The sequence below is a fragment of the Equus caballus genome, chromosome 26 (assembly GCF_041296265.1).
Source record: "Equus caballus isolate H_3958 breed thoroughbred chromosome 26, TB-T2T, whole genome shotgun sequence".
In the NCBI taxonomy this organism is placed as follows: Eukaryota; Metazoa; Chordata; class Mammalia; order Perissodactyla; family Equidae; genus Equus; species Equus caballus.
In genome coordinates, this window is record NC_091709.1 from 17,814,324 (window position 1) to 17,829,336 (window position 15,013).

At 35.8% G+C, this 15,013-nt stretch overlaps 1 protein-coding gene across 15 annotated transcripts in view; it reads left to right on the plus strand.

Moving 5' to 3' along the window:
* The window catches only part of ROBO1 (roundabout guidance receptor 1), a 1,062,787-nt gene that overhangs the window by 1,020,569 nt on the left and 27,205 nt on the right, over positions 1-15,013 (plus strand). For 8 of the 15 annotated variants that reach the window (XM_005606101.4, XM_070252484.1, XM_070252486.1 and 5 more), the window contains 5 exons: positions 1,614-1,768; positions 4,312-4,647; positions 6,493-6,600; positions 9,279-9,423; positions 13,108-13,356. In XM_005606101.4, coding sequence (XP_005606158.3) covers positions 1,614-1,768; positions 4,312-4,647; positions 6,493-6,600; positions 9,279-9,423; positions 13,108-13,356 — 993 coding nt within the window. The remainder of the gene's footprint in view (positions 1-1,613; positions 1,769-4,311; positions 4,648-6,492; positions 6,601-9,278; positions 9,424-13,107; positions 13,357-15,013) is intronic. The other 7 variants (XM_070252490.1, XM_070252492.1, XM_070252493.1 and 4 more) reach the window with 1 other exon arrangement.

The window sequence follows — 15,013 nt, forward strand, 5'->3', positions numbered from 1 at the left end:
AGCTCTGCCACTCAGTCACTTTGTATAACCATTCACAAGTTTCTTAACGTCTCTCAGGTGTCTCAGTTTCCTCATCTGTAAAACTGGGATAATAATAGTAACTACTTCGTAGAATTGTGGTAAGAATTAGATGAGTTAATACATGTCAAGAGCTCAGAACAACACCTCACACTCTGTAAGCAAAGAGTAAATATTCATTTTTATTACGTATATATATATATGTTATAGATATATAAATTATAAATCCATATTCTTCATTTGAAGTGAATTATTCCTCAAATAGCCATCATTTGCATGGTAAGTTTCCTCAGTTGACTATCTATGTGTCAGAGTAGGAACCATGGAGAATGAAGTGTCAGGTTCTTGCTTCCCAGGTAAATGAGAAGCACGGTGTTGCACTTTAACAAAGAAAGTGAAAGCATAAAGAAAATCTCTGCAGAATCTGTAGTGCCAGTCTGTTTATTGTGGATCTGACAGCACATCATGCATCATCACCACTTTTGCTGAATTATCAAATGGAGTCAATGTTGGAAAAGAACATCAGGAATGCCGTCCTTGGACTCCAGTCTGCGTTTCTGGCACTGGCGGTTCAGGGCTCTCATTAATAACTGCTGATGTGCTTTGCATTCCCAACTCACAGTGAAAGAGGATTAACATCTGTTGTGCCAAAAAAAACATGAACGCTAATATTTCTTATAGTGGACATCTTTGTTTTACCAGATTTAATTCAGTAGCTTTCCTTTGTTTATGTAGGGATTTGTGGCATTTTACATTGTCACCATCAGAAAATGTTGACAAGCTTACGGAACTGTGCACTGAAACACTGATGAGACTTTGCAAAATGTCACAGAGTCCCAAACTCACTATTTCTGAAACAGTTTTGAAGAAAAATATGCAAATGTGCTTACTGTGAAGGATCCATTGTCTAAGAAAAGGAGCTTGTTCCATTTTTTAAATGAAGTTATGAGAAGAATCATTATTTTAAAATTTTTTTAAATTAAATAATTTATTTTCTTGGTGAGGAAGATTGGCCCTGAGCTAATATCTGTTGCCTATCTTCCTCTAATTTGTACGTGGGACACTGCCAAGCATGGCTTGATGAACAGTGTGTAGGTCTGCACCCAGGATCTGAACTTGTGAACCCCAGGCCACTGAAGTGGAGCACGTGAAGTTAACCACTATGCTACTGGGCCAGTCCTGAATCATTATTTTTTAATGGGTCAAAAATGAATAAATGCAAATTGTCTTAACTATGGTACTCTTTAAGCTACTAAAACACTAAAACATATATGTATCCATATTTTTAGATTCCATGTTTGATTGTTAGTCATTGTGACTAAAGGAGGAGGAGAGCATTGCAAAATGTACATTATTTTAGGTCTGAAGCACAACTCTGCCAGTTTACAAAGTCATGGCTATATAAGCTGCGGCCCATCCCAGAACAGTACATTACAGTTGTCTTGTCTGTAAAATAAAAGTAATAATAATATCGTTCAGCATAGTTGACTCAATTATTTGTGAGAATAATGAGATGAAGAGTTTATTGGAATTCTGTATAGGAAATATTATTTGCTATCTATATAACATTGACTTTTATATATTCTTTTCTTTAGGCCAGGACTTCTCAACATCAGTGAACCTGCCACGCAGCCATGGCTGGCAGACACGTGGCCTAATACTGGCAACAACCACAATGACTGCTCCATCAATTGCTGTGCAGCCGGCAATGGAAACAGTGATAGCAACCTGACTACTTATAGTCGCCCAGGTTAGAGACACAGAGCCAGCTTGATATGTACGAGCATTGTTAGGAACTAGCTTTAAGGAGATACATTTCTTTTTGTCTCCCTACATTGGAATGGAAAATTTGATCAATATTTTCATGAAATGCTGACTATTATTTAGCAAACTAGCCTGATTCAAGTATTTTCTCCATCCCTATATCTCCACATCTCACCATCCACCAAAATGTGTGCAATGGGAAAATGGAGAATGTAAACTAGAATAGATAGCAAATAAGGAAAAATGAAATTATGTAAGTATTCATTTTTATAAGAATGTATGCAGTTGTAATTTTTAGTTATTATTTTCAAGATTTGGGCAGTAAAACAGATCAAAAGATCAATAAATGTATAGCTAGAATTAACCAAATTCTTTAATAGCAGTAGTAATAATAATCATTGTACAACAGTAGTAACAAAAAATTATAAAGAAAATTAAATGAAATTCAAAATCAGATTTTTATAGTATACTAGTAAATCCTGAGGATACAAGAGATATATATATCTTTCGCAGGTGTGTATACATACATTTATTTTGTATTATGTGGGCTTGGTTCAGAAATATGTGTGAGTAAATTACTTTGCTAAAATTTCATGGTAAAACATGACAGTAAAGTGTGGAGGTAGAGTATGCAATATTTAAACGAATAAGCTGAAAATTACAAATGACTTTTTACAAAAAACGAAAGAAAACATCCCTCAACATTTCCAATGTGGGAAATATTAAAAGAATCATAAAGAATCAAAAGAAATGACTGTAGAAGTAAAATAACCCATGGAATTAAGGAAAAGGGAAATAGAAGATGGCATTTAAGTAAAGATGTTCTGCACCATTAAGACAAATCATAGCACAAACTGTAAGTCTACCCCTAAAACAAATCCCAAGTCTCAGCTGGATATGAATATCGATGTGACATATCTATGTGCTCAAGTCCATGTTCTCCAGAGGTCCATATTCTAGTTGCCCAGACAGATAGATGCTCACAAAATTGTAAATAAAAGACTATACGGCGTCCTATAAAAGAGAAAAAAAATAATGATGCCAAATTAAATTAATGTTTATTGGTGTGTTGTCCGACATGGTAGCCTCAGGCTACCAGTGGCTATTTAAATTGAAATTAAATAAAATGCATCTTAAAATTCAGCTCTTCATCAGCACTAGCCACATATCAAGTGCTCAGTAGTCAGATGTGGCTAGTGGCCACTGTATTGAACAATGCAGAATAAAACATGTCCCTCATCTCAGAAAGTTCTATTGAATAGCACTCATTTAGAAAGATTGGTGGAGAAAAATGAGATTGCCAAAGCCATATCACCTTTAATAATATTTCTTAACCACTCTCAAACAAAACTTAATACCTAGAAATTAGGAATAAGAATTACTAGAGGCCAAATGAATTAAATATTCCTGCACCCTGATGGTTTATTGTTGAAATGCGGAGTAGTTGAATTCTGTAGAATAGTGAAGTTGCAATTTTTTCTTAAGATTATATTCATATTTACATCTTTAGTGACAATCATGTTAATTTATCATTTCTTAAAATATCCAGTTGAAAAACAGTCCTCAAAATGATCTGTTAATGTTGGTCATGATGAACTACATGAATAAAATAATGGTATTTTTAACATTGTAACTTAACTAATTTTTTTATTTAAAAAAGTCCTAATTTTAAATTATGATTTTAGTTCTTTCTGCTATTTTAATATTTTTAACTGCAGGCTTTAAATATTTCTATATCCATATAAATTATTTCATTCTCAAATATTTCAATGAAGGGAAAATTAGAGCGAAATTGAGATAGGAGACATTAGATATTATTCCAGGCTTTATTTGATTAAATTACCCTGGTTACCATGATTCATTTTGTCAATGTTATTGTCATTATTATTGTCTTAGGGTGTGATTATGAAACCACGAAAAAATGATTATATAACATCCTTCTCTGATAATGATCATCCTACATGACCGAGAGAAGAACTAACGAAATTCTCTTGAGCACTATTTACTATCACTCTACCTCTGTCCATCGTATCTTTTGAATAGAGGAACTTGATAAAACGTTGAATCTCAACCTCTTTGATCTGAGAGCCGAGTTTTCTCCTTTGGATTCTCAGCTTACATGCTGTGTTCTGCTACAGCTAACTAGTAGCATCAAAGATTTCAGGAACTCAAGACTAGAAAATTTAAATTTGGCACATATATTCATGTATGTATTATTTCAGTGGAAGTTCTATTAATGAGGTTGTTAAAAGAAAATTGTCTTAAATTATGTATTACTACATAGCACTAGCAGAAGTTAAAAATTACTCTCTTTATAAATTCTGTGTGTCCTCTCTTATTCCCTCAACTTTTAATTGTTTTTTTTTAAAAAGTACATATGAATACTTGGCCCTTTTTTATTGATCTTATTTAAGCCCATTTTTACTGTACATAACAATTCTAGTGTGACTCACCAAGCTACATACAAAAAAATTCAAAACGAATAACCATGCAGAATGACTTTTTCCTTTTCCTCTCCATTGCACATAGCTGATTGTATAGCAAATTATAACAACCAACTGGATAACAAACAAACAAATCTGATGCTCCCTGAGTCAACTGTTTATGGTGATGTGGACCTTAGTAACAAAATCAATGAGATGAAAACCTTCAATAGCCCAAATCTGAAGGATGGGCGTTTTGTCAATCCATCAGGGCAGCCCACTCCTTATGCCACCACCCAGCTCATCCAGTCAAACCTCAGCAACAACATGAACAATGGCAGCGGGGACTCTGGCGAGAAGCACTGGAAGCCACCGGGACAGCAGAAACAAGAAGTGGCACCAATTCAGTATAACATCATGGAGCAAAACAAATTGAACAAAGGTGAAGAGCTTTGTCTTTATCTTTTTCTGTATTGGTATCCTTAGCCCTTCAGTACTGCATGCCGAAACTTGTCTAGGATCAGCAAGTGGAATCTTTCTTTTGTTATTAAGGTTTTCTTATTTCTTTGGTTTCAAAATTTCCAGTGTCAAAGAGTTAATTAGCACAACAATAACCTTGGAAAATTGATTTTATAATAATATATAAGTATTTTCAAATGGTTTTGAGATTAATTTAAATTTAATCGTAGGTGAGGGATTGCTTAGGACAGACAATCTTTTATTCATAAGGCAGATGTACCACCGTCACAATACCTCCCATTTTGAATAAATAGACTATCTCATTCTTTCGACTGGAGAATGGAAGATAATTGCTTCTACATGGTCATATAAATGAGTGGCATTTTTATATCAAACTGAAGAAAAATAATTAAGTTAAACTTAAACTGGAGAAGTGGTTCACTTTATTGTAGATCTACTACCTGATGGTTACTAAGACCACCGCAATGTGTGATCTTAGAACCTGAATTTCTTTGGTTGACCTGATTGAAGTCTGTCAGGATAGAACCTAAAATAAATTCAGTTTAGTGTGAACTTGTAGCAGCAGAAGAGCATTTTATGGGCTGAGGAGAATGTTGCTCTACTATAATATGTGTGAGTTGGAAGAGATAGGTATTTGATTTCTTTGTAGTCCTTCAGGCTATTACTTTAATAACATGATTTGCAAAGTTACACCTCTAGGAAAAGAGGAATTGCTCTGATTTGAATAGATCGGAGCAATTTTGTACAAGTGTCCGAGTAAAAGATATATTTTATTGTAGATAATTAGAGACATAGATTTATTTTCTTTAGGCTTGAGTTGGGACCATATTTTAAAAAAATAAAATAGTACAGTTGGAGATTACAAAAAGATAATTTAAGATGAACATTTCATTTGATTAAGTTAATGTTATATGTTTTTATTTAACAGTACAGTCATCTAGCTTTTTCCAAGTTTAAAAAAACCCTTGATTGGTATAATAAGCCAATTCAATAAATATTTGTTAAGACTCTTAGACATGTTCATGACAAAGGCTGACAAAGATGAATAGGACAGTTTCTGCAATCACAGAGTTTACAGTGGGGATTCAAACTATTGTTCCATTATTCCTCTGTAGTATATGGCTTTACTGTGGATTTTGGAAAGCTCTGACAGTCGCTGCACAAATATTTCAGAGCTCTGATTTATTGTTTATGCTGCCTGTAAACAGACTTGGTATGTCAGACTATAATAAAGACCCTGGAATGCAACTAGACTGACAGATTATTACTCAGTCTTTTCCAGTGGTGAGTTTGTCATTTGGATTTTCACCTTTGCCTAAGTAAGCAAAGCATTTCTGTGGGAGATTGGGATACTTTTTTTCTTATCATGAGGACATTTTTTATTAGATATAACCTTGCAGATGTTTCAGTTTTATTTTAATTATTTTTTTGATTTGCAGACATATTTTCCTACTTTCTTGTTAAAATTATTTTGTTACTATATTTTTAAAGTAAAGAAGTGAAGCAAATCTGATTTCCGCCTGAGCTGATGTATCAATATTTAAAGAGAAGAAATAGTCCCTCATATGATTCGTTCATACTTGTGTTTAGTCTGGTACATGTAAAGGAGATGATGCAAAGAATTTGTTTTATAATCTCAAAAGAGAAAGGTTTAAAGTTCTTTATCTTTGTTGATTTTTCCTCCTGAACACTTACGTACATCTTAGCAAGTGATCAACATGATGTTTTAAAAGCCTAATTGTTGGTAGATGATTAAGGCACCAAAGAGAAAATAATTCTTTAATTTTTTTCCATCTGAAATATTTAGATTATCGAGCAAATGACACAATTCCTCCCACTATCCCATACAACCAATCATACGACCAGAATACAGGAGGATCCTACAATAGTTCAGACCGGGGCAGTAGTACATCTGGTAAGTGAGGGGAACTAAAGAAAAAGTCAACTTCTCCTTTAAAAAGATGGTACATTCCAGGCTTGCAAATTGAATGCTAATGAACTGATGTACGTGTATGACATGTCTGATCACTTTATGTAATTTGAATCTTCCCGGTATGGGTCTTGTTTTAGCAATTTGAGAAACTGTCCACTCACTAAATCATTTTACATTCTATTTGGTCAAAGACTGAGGATCCTATTTCCCTCTTTGTTAAAGAGCTTTAGTAAAGCCAGAAGCATGAACTAATCTTTAAACGCAGTTGAAACTTCTTTTTTCCCCCTCAGCCAAAATATAACTAAAAAGGTTTGACATATAGTTAATCTGCTAAATATGTCACCATTTGAAGCAAGACTATAAACACATGTAAAATTTGAGTACACTTGAACAAAATCAAAAGCTTTAGAGACAATATTATGAGACCTAGGAACAACAGAAACCTACCTCAGTTTATAATCTCTCTACTATCCCTCAGTGCTTGCTCTAAAATGTCATAAAGCAAACTCGCAACTTAAGTCTGTAAGTGTCTCAGAAGCCCCACTGAGGCCTCTTCCCTGTGGTCTTCATGCTGCTACAGCTGTTTGCCAGCTGTTTTCCTGATAGGGGCTGCAGATGGGAGCTTGCTGGTATTTAAGTCCTGTTTTTCTAATTAAAAGCAGTTCATTATTAGAACTAACATGTGGCAAGTCACACCACGATGAGAGCAAAACCAATTGATCTTGACTCTAGAATGTTTCTCTGGGAGAGAGTAGAAATACCACTTCCCATCAACTGGATTAAAGTTGTTGCTAGATGCCCTTGGCCAAGTGTCTCTACCCCTCTTTTGTAATGAATATGCACTTGCATTTTACCATGTTCTCTTGAAGAAGGCATGCTGATGTGGCATTTTCTAGCATATGTTTTGTCACTGATTGAAACTGTTTTATTTGAATTAAAAATCTTAGAAATAGCTCTTTACCTTTTTAGATCTACTCTTCTTCTACTATACATTGTTCAATTTTTTTTAACAATTAAAATCTTATTAAGTTACTTTTTTCTTTTTTAAAGTCAGGAAACTCTGAATTAAGAGAAAATTTTCAAGGATCTATTCTTGGGAAAAGCATAGAAAGTATTTTAATATTTGATATCTCATGCTATTTCATCTTTAAATTCTTAGCCATTTAGAGAGAAAATCATATCTTGATGGGAAAAAAAAAACCCTGATTCTGGGTTATCAGTATTCAATTGATTTTCTCCATCCCTCAGCTTAGATACCTAGATCGCGATGTGCTGCTGTTATTTATTCTTTGCTATTCTAATATTTGGTAAAATGATACGAAGATGTGAAATCTGGTGGTAATTAGGGGAAAGAACAAAGGAAGTAAACGAGGTGTAGGAGAGATTTGTGACGTTAGGCCTCTCAGGACGAACGGAGTTGTTACAGCAAATGCGTGCCCAGAAATCAAGAGGAAAGCTCTGAGTACAGTCAGCTCCACAACACATGCACAGCCGTTCCAATACAGGACAACTGAGTGGAGGAAGATGGAATGGAGACCCACAAGCAGAGGCCTGACAATCATAGTTTATTCATAACGGCCTGTCCCTCAACCCACACTTAGTGTAGTAACATACCAGTGCAAGAACATCTGGCTCAACAAACACTGCCATTTGACTGAAAATTCTCAAGTGACTTTGAAAAAACAAGGCTCGTTGAATATACTAAGACTTGTTTTATGCACCATGTAACTTGGAGCTGTTTCAGAGAAGTTTAAAAAAAAAAGACCAAGATAATTCCCTTATTTTAAGGGATCATATGGAAAAAATTACAGACTCATTGTCTATAATTTACATAAGAATCTAAAATGTATCATATTGGAGGAGGTGGATAAATATGATTTTATCCCAAAATACCTTTTGACCCAGGTTATTTTAAAATGAATACTCTAAAATGTGCAGCTACCTATGTTTAAAGAATATGCCAAATCTAAAATCAGAACACTGGAGCATTTGAATAATTGGGCTATTTCGAACTTCTAAGAATATCCAAGCAACATCATTTTACTCTAAGCCATAATTTTATAGAAACAGTAGCTGAAAACACTTCTATCTCTTTTTAAAAATCATTTTTCTGCTTCTTTTGTTGTTAGCTATATTAGCTCTTCCAGCAATAATTTTCATCTGCACCTGCCTTTCTGACGAAAACTAGTAATTTCACTGTACCTAAAACATTTCAATGGACGAGTACAAATTATATATATTCAGTGATTTAATGCAACAGTGGAACTTTAATAGATCGTATCTGTATCATATTGTATTTTAGGTTTCAGCAATTAAATAATAGAAAGGCACTTCAGAAAATATGTCTACAGCTCATTTGTTTTAGATGATAATCCATAATGCAATTAATTGCTGTAAGAAGATCACTATTAATGATATGACTTGTAAAATTCATTTATGGTTTTATTGCTATTTTGTATTTATTTTGCAGTTAAACTTGGAAATGCTTTGCATCTTCTATTGTGCAAAGTTCTGTTTAAAATTAATGAAGAAAAGTGTGTTTCTCTCTCTATACCTATATGAATTAGAAGATCATCTTTAGAGAAAATAATTAACTTGTGGATAATAGAAAAAATTGGAAAGGCTAGAAATAAAAGACTTGCATCTTGTTTCTTTTCAAGGGAGTCAAGGGCACAAGAAAGGGGCACGAACACCCAAAGTACCAAAACAGGGTGGCATGAACTGGGCAGACCTGCTTCCTCCTCCCCCGGCGCATCCTCCCCCGCACAGCAATAGTGAAGAGTACGGTATTTCTGTAGATGACAGGTAAGAGGAAGCTCAGAACTAATGTAAGTGGGATAATATGATTCCTTAAACCCATATTAAGGAATTGTTAAAATCGATCACCAAGGGGAGACTGATTCCTAAGGTCCACGAACATTTGTCTCCGAATAAAACAGTATTGCTAGGTCAGCAGGACTTGAAAACCCTCCTTGTGCTGCCAGAAAAGGAATTTGTGCCTTGGAAGCTTCTTTTAGAACTAAGACTCATGAATCATGACTATACACACACACACACACATATACATATAATTTACATATATCTATATTTATATATTTTTACATTATCTACATATAATAGACATCTATAATCATGCTATATATGTGAGATCACATATATAGCATAAGAGATATATATATCTTATCTGTATATATATATAGCCAGCCCTGGTGGTCTAGTGGTTAAAATCTGGCCCTCTCACCTCTGTGGCTGGAATTGGTTTCCTGGTCATACTGTGGCGGCTGTGTGTTGCTGTGATGCTAAAAGCTATGCCACTGGTATTTCAAATACCAACAGGGTTACCCATGGTGGACACGTTTCAGCAGAACTTCCAGACTATGACAGACTAGAAAGAAGGACCTGGCCCCCACTTCTGGAAAAATTGGCACGAACACCCTATGAATAGCAGTGGAGCATTGTCTGATAGTGTGCTGGAAGGTGAGAGGATGGTGCAACAAGACTGGGTAGGGTTGTGCTCAGCTGCACACAGGGTCACTAAGAATCAGAGGCACTAAAAACACACATACATATGTATATATAGATAGATAGATATGATTTTGTGATTTCCAAATATAAGAACTTCTGTTGCACATCTCTAAATCTTCATAAAATAATTGTGTGGATTTATACCACAGCCATGATTTCCTGCAAACTGTTTGCTCTTAGATAGTATCACATTATGCTGAAAACTGCAGGAACTTAAACTTTACTGAATAGTCTCTCACAAGGATTTAACAAGTATAAATAACCTACCTGACGGGAATTAGAAGGTTAAGGTGCATCTTCCTCACTCCAGATTCTGTAGAACAGGACAAGGTACCTCATGACAAAACAGCTGCTCCACTGGTATGGTCAATGGAGGAGGACTCACTTGACATAGAGAATTAACCAAAACATACAAAATCTACCTGAAAATATAGTCTTTTTAGTGACTATTGTAGAAATAAAGACATTGTTCTTGCATTCTCCACAAAACGCAGTTTACTGTTCCAACTATGCCAGGAAAGAAAGCTTCTGTGCCTTTATTTTCCAATCACTTAATTGGTGAATACTGAGCTGTCACTCCTAGGGGAAATTCAGAGTTAGGTTCCTGCGAGCCTCTGGTCACAATATTTTTGTCAACAGATCCACACATAACCTTGTTTTCTGTGTGTTTTTGTATAAAGATGTCTTATTTAATATTTATTGTTGATTCATTTAACATTGAACTCACAGCCAAAGGCACTCGAAGTCATCCCTCAACAAAGCTTATCTAATACTCTTATTTTCTCCATTAAGGCTCATCACAGCCTTTTTGCCTTAGGAACACTAGACTGCACTTGGGGGCCATTTTAGACAGGGAAATCATCAACATAAAGAAAAAAGAAAGGGAGAACGATGTGGCACTATCTAGACCGTGAGAAGGACACTTGTTTACAGTAGGAAGGCTAAAACAAGAAGGCAGAGTGTTGCCTTGTTTGACCTCTGCTAGGAATGTGTGCATCAGGTGACTCAAATTTATTGCCTCTCTGTGCATGTCCACAAATGACCATGAAAGCGCTACAAGTATTTACTTTGGGGTTACAAATAAATTTTAGCGAGTAGGTGAATTTGCAGATATTGAATCTGCAGAGTATGAGGATTGACTGTACTTTTAAAAATTCATTTTCCAGGCTATATTAACAATATTTATTGCTTTTTAATCCACCCCAAAAGAGACTAAAATGAATAAGTTTAACACAAACCAGCAGAAGATGTGGCTGTGCTCCAAAGGGAAAGACTGATCTAACTAGGAAGAAAGAAAATTTCCTGATCTGCTGACTTTTGCTTTTGATCATGACAAATGAGAAGGTTCTCAATCAGGAGGAAGGGTTTTATGGACGTTGGGACCACACAGAGATGTGGACTCCTGGAGAACTGACATGAAACACATGCTGGGGAGTGAGGAGAAGCTGGGAAAGCAAATGTGAGCCAGATTATGCAGACACTTGAATGTCTTATTTAGGCACTTAGATTTTATTCTCTAGGCAATTAGAGAGCTATTGATTATTTTGGAGCAAGCGAATAACCTGAGAGTGATTTGTAGTTTAATAACAATTTTGGAAGCAATGTGAGGATGGAGAAGGGAAGAGTGACTGGAGGCAAAGAGACTGATTAAAAGTTATTGCAGTAGCACATACAACAGATTTTAAACAGGGAATATATTCTGGAGGGTTTTTTTTTTTTTTGAGGAAGATTGGCTCTGAGCTAACATCTGTTGCCAATCTTCCTCTTTTTGCTTGAGGAAGATTGGTCCTGAGCTAACACCTGTACCAGTATTCCTCTATTTTGTATGGAGGATGCTGCCACAGCATGGCTTGATGAGTGGTGTGTAGGTCTGTGCCAGGATCCGAACCCGCGAACCCCGGGCGTCTGAAGTGGAGTGCATAAACGTAACCACTACATCACTAGGCCGGCCCCTGGAAATTTTAAAGAGATATAATAGAGATGAACTGGGGAACAGTTTGAGGTACAAGAGAGAGGAATAAGTCAAGATGACTACAAGATTTGTTTGGATGAGTGAACAAATTCCTATTAGTTTGTGGATACAGGAAACATAGGAAAAAGTGTCAAAAGAGGGAGATAATGGGATTAGTAAAGTAAAAGAAGATACAAAGAAGTAACGTTATATGAGCATCAACTTTTCTGAGTTCAGGTAAACAAGGCAGATGGTGGAGAATGAAAGAGAGAAAGAGGGATAATAAGAACACAATTTATACAGTGCAGTAATTACTGCCATTCTAATCAATGACCATACGCCCTGGGGTAGGAGAAAAGACAAAGGCATGACTGTTCCCAGATCCATCTAGAGCTTCTGCAGAGCTCTAGCAGAGGAGTAGAGGGGGCATTTTATTGTTTCTTGATTATTTTATTTATTGCGTTTTTCATTCACCATCCTAAATGCAAGATAACTACTTCATTTTGTGCTCAGCTGAAGAAATAGTGATCTATTATAATTTCAGAGGAACAGTGGGTTGTATTGGACTAAACAAGTTGATCTCCAATGTACCTCCCTCTGCAAGGATTTTCAGGAGTAATTTTTCTCAAAGTTTAGCATATCATCTCTGGGTAATCTGCAGGACCATCCTTGAGTCATGCTTTAGAGATTATGTTGAGTTGGAGGGATAGAATATATCGAACACATTTGAGAAATACTAAGTTAAACTATGTTAAATAGATTTCCTTATTGTGTGACTTCTCAAAGCCTATCATATGCCAATGTAAACTGTAATCCCTCAGAGGAAAAATATTATATGTAGCAATTCATAAACTTGTGTGACAGTGAACTGATTTTTTTAAACAATACCTCCTTAGTGTGGCCCAGAACATTCAGATTTGAAAAGCAATTCAAAGCTGAGGTTCCTCCAGTTATACAAACATTTTATTTGAATAAGCTGAGGTAAATCCATGTGTCCTTATAATTTATTTTAGCTATGACCAAGAAATGCCATGTCCCGTGCCACCAGCGAGGATGTATTTGCAACAAGATGAATTAGAAGAGGACGAAGATGAACGAGGCCCCACACCCCCTGTGCGAGGAGCAGCTTCTTCTCCAGCTGCCGTGTCTTATAGCCATCAGTCCACTGCCACTCTGACACCCTCTCCACAGGAAGAACTCCAGCCCATGCTTCAGGATTGCCCAGAGGAGGTTGGCCACGTGCAGCACCAACCCGACAGGAGGTACGTTGTCACTAGCCTTCTTTGCTGACAAATCAGATAATTCCCACTCTTAAGTGGCGTATATAGAATGTGATTACATGAAGTAATTTTAATGTCACGTGAGCTTTTTTCCAGTATCATCACACAGTAAGCCCCCGTAATTAACATAGCAAGTAATATTGTTGCCCAGCACATTAGATTAATTGATCCCAGTGAACTTGCAACCATAAAATAATGTGCATTAATATTCACCCACTTATGATAATTGCATTCATAAACACATGGAGATCATGTAGTAAATATATGGGTTGCTAATCTTATAACATTTTATTGATGACAAGTGTTTTTGTATCTTAGTTTTCCTTATGCATGTGTAACTTACTTCTTTGGTCTGTGGAAAATAGATTTTCCTCTGTCTTTTCGAATTAAGTCTGCAGAGTGATTTTTTCCCTCTTGATATATTCATTCTGTGTTGACCTCAGGTACCTTGATTTTGGTTGAGACATTAGGTTGGAATCCTTTTGTCCAAGTTACTAAATAATTTGTGTGTGTCTCAGACTTTTTTTTAATCTATATATTCAGCATTGCCAACCAGTACATTTTTGTTATACACAAATACTTGTCATTTCTACCACATAAAAGCTATCACTGCATCGTGTTAGCTCTTCTCTCATTGTTGATGATTTTGTTTGTACTATTTTATTGCCCTTGACAAATTATATTATATATATATATTACTCTCTATATTCCCAATATCATTTGAAACTGAGTATATTATTTGCCTCAGAAGATCCGCCTTCAATATTCTTGAATGAGTAACAAATTCTGGTTTACGCTGCTTGAATTCTGTACATTAAAATGGAGTTTGCAATGTTTATTAACAATTCTATCAGTAAGAAGTTATTACCAAATTCAAATCGTATGCTCTCTAAAATGAGGGAAGTAGTTAAACCTTCTTCTATGTGACAAGGAGGAAGTTGGATGGCCATACATTTAAATTCAATATTATTAACGCACGGAACTTCATGAAGACTGAGAACAAATAAGGCATCTCTTTTCCCTATTGAGGTTACAGATCATCTCTGCCACTCTTGTTCCAAGCAAATGCTAATAGAGGCTGTTAGCTCTGAGACGCCTTAGCATTCTCCTTTCATTCTCTCAAATTACCTATTTCTTCACTTTATCCTCTGTGTCACAAGTGGTACCCATTATCTTCTTCCTGGCAAGACTCATCTTTTGTGCTCCTATTGTCATCCTCTCCACCTTCCCTGAAAACAATAAAAAATCAGTTTATCCTTATCTATCTTGCCTTTCCAGCCTCTTCCACTTTATTCAATCCTTCTTCCTCTTCACGGTTAATCCGATCACTGTTTTAACTTTCCTTAGCCTCCTACCGTGCTCTTCTTTCCTCCTGCTCCTTAGGATTGTTTAACCACTTCTGCCTTCCTAATTCCCATTCACACCTCAGCCCACTGCATTCTGGCTTATACCATTTTGCTTCCATCAGGCTACTGAAAGTAACCTCCTAATGATCAATCTAAAGGCGTCTCAATCTTTTTTGCCCTTTTTCTTGAGCCCTACCATCATATTTTCATCTGGACATCTCAGACTACTCATGTCCAAAACCAAATTCTTTGTCTTTGCATTTGACCTTTCAAACTCGTTCTTTCTCCTCCTT